This window comes from Apis dorsata, unplaced genomic scaffold, assembly GCF_000469605.1.
Source record: "Apis dorsata unplaced genomic scaffold, Apis dorsata 1.3 scaffold_74, whole genome shotgun sequence".
Classification (NCBI taxonomy): domain Eukaryota; kingdom Metazoa; phylum Arthropoda; class Insecta; order Hymenoptera; family Apidae; genus Apis; species Apis dorsata.
Genome location: NW_006263372.1, coordinates 1,852,470 through 1,855,775, shown reverse-complemented (window position 1 = coordinate 1,855,775; position 3,306 = coordinate 1,852,470). Strand labels below are relative to the sequence as shown.

The following is a 3,306-nucleotide window of genomic DNA, read 5'->3' as shown; positions in this document are numbered from 1 at the left end:
ATATACAATCATATGAATAAAGCATTATGTATTAATATTTACATATATCTATATAGATATACATATATAATATTATGAATATGTAGAATATATATTTTATATATATATATATATATATATATATAATATATATATATAGAATAATCACATACCATCGTAAATTGTTCACGATTTGATTTCAGTTTTAATCATTTTATATTTTGAACTTACATATAAAAAAATGTTATGTCATTAGTAACGGTTAAATAATAAAGTCGAATTTATAATGGAAACTATATTTAATATAGTATATACATATCAGTTACTTGCTAGCATATTAACCTGCCGGTGTACAATGTCGTTTCTTTGAAGTGTAATTAATATTTTGTAAAGAAATGTTTTTATATTCATAAATTAAACGAAAATATTGTTTTTTTATTAAGATAATAAAATGTTTGTTTTATGGAAGTGTATTAATGAATGATAAATATAGAGAATTGATGAGAATTGATTATTCTTCAATACAATTTATAATAAAAGATACAAAAAGTAACGGTATTATAACTTTTTTATTCGTACATATATATTTATTTAATAAAATAAAAACTATTTTACATATATTATATTTATAGCATAATGCATAATAATTTAATTGCTGCCGCCATCGGTGTAACCGTTGGTGTAATAAGTGCAGCTAGTATTTTTATTTATCGTAAAATTTTGGCAAATCAACAGTATAGTACAACAATTTCTGATTTAGATGCTGCTAATAAAAAAATTGATGAGTTACAATCAGAATTAGAAGCATTAAGGTAACTATATAATTTCATATAAAATATTGATATAAGTATCTTTTTTAGTTTATATATAATTTTATAAAATTAATAATTATTCTGTTATATATTGTTATTTTATTTAAGATTACAATTAAGACAAAAAAAGAAAAAAAAAATTTCAAGAAAATTTAGTTCTAATGATAGTACATATACTGTAATAGATAATGATACAGATATTGATATTGGAGATGATGAATTCTATGATTGTTCTGATGGTGAAAGTGTTGTTAGCGATAATGATTTAAGGTTAGTATAATTATATAAATATATGTAATGTAAGTATATTAAATTTATATGAGTACACGTATGAGGATTTATAATTTATTCTAGTAAAAATGTGAATCTACTTCCTGAAGAAACATCTTAAGAATATTCAAATTATACTGTTTAATTCATGATTTAAGCATGATTATTTATATTAATTTGGAAAGTTAGAATTTTGGCAAATAAAGTTATTTTAAAAATGTAAAAGGAAGAGATTATATGTTCAGTAATATAGGATCTCAGAGGAACTGAACCAGCTGGATATAATACTTAAGGAGATTGATGAACAAGTAAACAATGAATTTGATGTCAAGACTTACTACACATTGAAAACATTGATAAATTCCCATCAAGACAATGTAGAAGTAATATGGAGATTTGCAAGAGCTAGTTATTATCATGCAGAAGCACAGACTGATAAAAATTTTAGAAGAATAATTATTCTTGAAGGTATTTATAAAATATTTTTTTATATTTTTATTATTTTATAATAAGAATAAATTATATTTGATAGGAATCCAAGAATGTGAGAGAATTATTGAAAATCGAAATCCTGATTTGTATAAATGGTATGCTATTCTCATAGGATTAAATGGAGATTATTTATCAATGGCAGATCAAATAAAAAATGGTGTTATTTTCAAAAATTATATAATAATGGCTTTAGAAATGTGTTCAGATGACTCTGAATTACATTATCTTCTAGGAAGATTTAAATATGAAATTGCTAATTTAAGTTGGATTGAGAAAAAGGTTTAAGTTTTACTTTAATATATTAATCAATTTTAATATAACAAAATATTATTTCATGCAAAATTATAATTTATAATTAAATGAGTGAATTTAAATTAATTTAAATAGTTTAAATTTTCTTTATATTTTTTTATAGGTAGCAACAACATTATTTGCTGAAATTCCAAGTGCCTCATATGAAGAAGCACTTGATTGTTTTAAAACTGCAATAAAACTTGAAGATAAAAATCCACATACTCAATTATATATTAGTAAATGTTATATTGCTTTAAACAAATATTCATATGCAATTGATTCATTAAAAAAAATTTTAGAAAAACCAATATTAACAGTTGATGATGAAAAAGTGCATACAGAAGCAAGTAAACTTTTAAACAAATATTCAAAATATAATTTATAGCAAAAAATAATATATTTGTACATTCAATTCATATTTAATAGTTATGCTATTTCCACATCTATATACAGATAAAAGCAACTATATTACGGCTTAATCTAAACGTTAACATCAAATAGTTTATAATCACTTATATGGAATAATAGGTACTAAAAATTTATGCAAAACATTTTATCTACAGGTATTGTAAGTTTATTATTTTAATTGAGATTTTATGAAAGAAGTGATTTATAAAGATCTTCAAAAGATTTGCCCATCAATGCAGATTTAGGAATATGCACTTTATTTACATTACAATTTATAGTACAATTTAACAAGTTATATTTAGAATATTTAGAACAATATATATATATAGAGAGAGAATGATATATGTATATATTTATAGGTTTCTGGATTTAGTTATTTTCTTACAAGAATTTATAGAACTTATTATTGATATATATTCACTGTATACAATTTCTATAAGTAAAACTTATACACAAATTAATACATTTTTGTATAATTAAATTGTAATTTAATTATAGACTTTTGAGTGATTCATCTCCCTAAATATTTTTATTTCAATAGAAATATTCTCTATTTGATGTATCTTTTGAAACTGTAATTAAAGTACACTTTTATTATTTATATCGCTTTTTATCTCTGCATTTTATGATAATTTTTATAATAGTGATTAATTTTTCTAGCTTAGTCAAAACATATTAAAAGATAAGATTAATTAATAATTATCATACTTTATTTTTTTATACATATTAAATTATATAATTAAATATATTTATATTAATAAAAAAAATTTTAATGTAAAATTAAAATTATTAAACAATAATAAAAAAATTAAAAATAGATAATTTTTTACAATATATGTATATAGTTTTTATTTTTATAATATTTATAGATTTTATTTTATTGTTATAGTATTTATAAAAAAATTGTAGGAGAAAATTTTTGTAGACAACTATGAACTTTCCCCTTATTTTAACAAATCAATAATGGTCCAACACAGCATCCCAGAACTCAGTAGATACTGGATGGAGAGAATGGGGTAAAAGGGGTGAAACAGAGGAAGCCTTTCTAGTA

General features: G+C 20.9%; 2 protein-coding genes across 4 annotated transcripts in view; both read left to right on the top strand.

Moving 5' to 3' along the window:
• The window catches only part of LOC102674424 (regulator of microtubule dynamics protein 1-like), a 19,797-nt gene extending 17,500 nt beyond the window's left edge, over positions 1–2,297 (top strand). Inside the window, exons 2-7 of one of the 3 annotated variants that reach the window (XM_031508146.1) lie at positions 520–534; positions 612–791; positions 900–1,061; positions 1,315–1,529; positions 1,594–1,832; positions 1,969–2,297. In XM_031508146.1, coding sequence (XP_031364006.1) covers positions 616–791; positions 900–1,061; positions 1,315–1,529; positions 1,594–1,832; positions 1,969–2,232 — 1,056 coding nt within the window. In that variant the 5' untranslated portion in view covers positions 520–534; positions 612–615 and the 3' untranslated portion in view covers positions 2,233–2,297. Of the gene's footprint in view, positions 1–182; positions 535–611; positions 792–899; positions 1,062–1,314; positions 1,530–1,593; positions 1,833–1,968 lie in introns of those variants that run through there. The other 2 variants (XM_031508147.1, XM_006610576.2) reach the window with 2 other exon arrangements.
• An 847-nt stretch (positions 2,298–3,144) lies between these two features.
• The window catches only part of LOC102674290 (lysocardiolipin acyltransferase 1-like), a 3,323-nt gene continuing 3,161 nt past the window's right edge, over positions 3,145–3,306 (top strand). Inside the window, exon 1 of the mRNA XM_006610575.2 lies at positions 3,145–3,306. The gene's annotated coding sequence lies outside the window, so the exon portion shown is untranslated.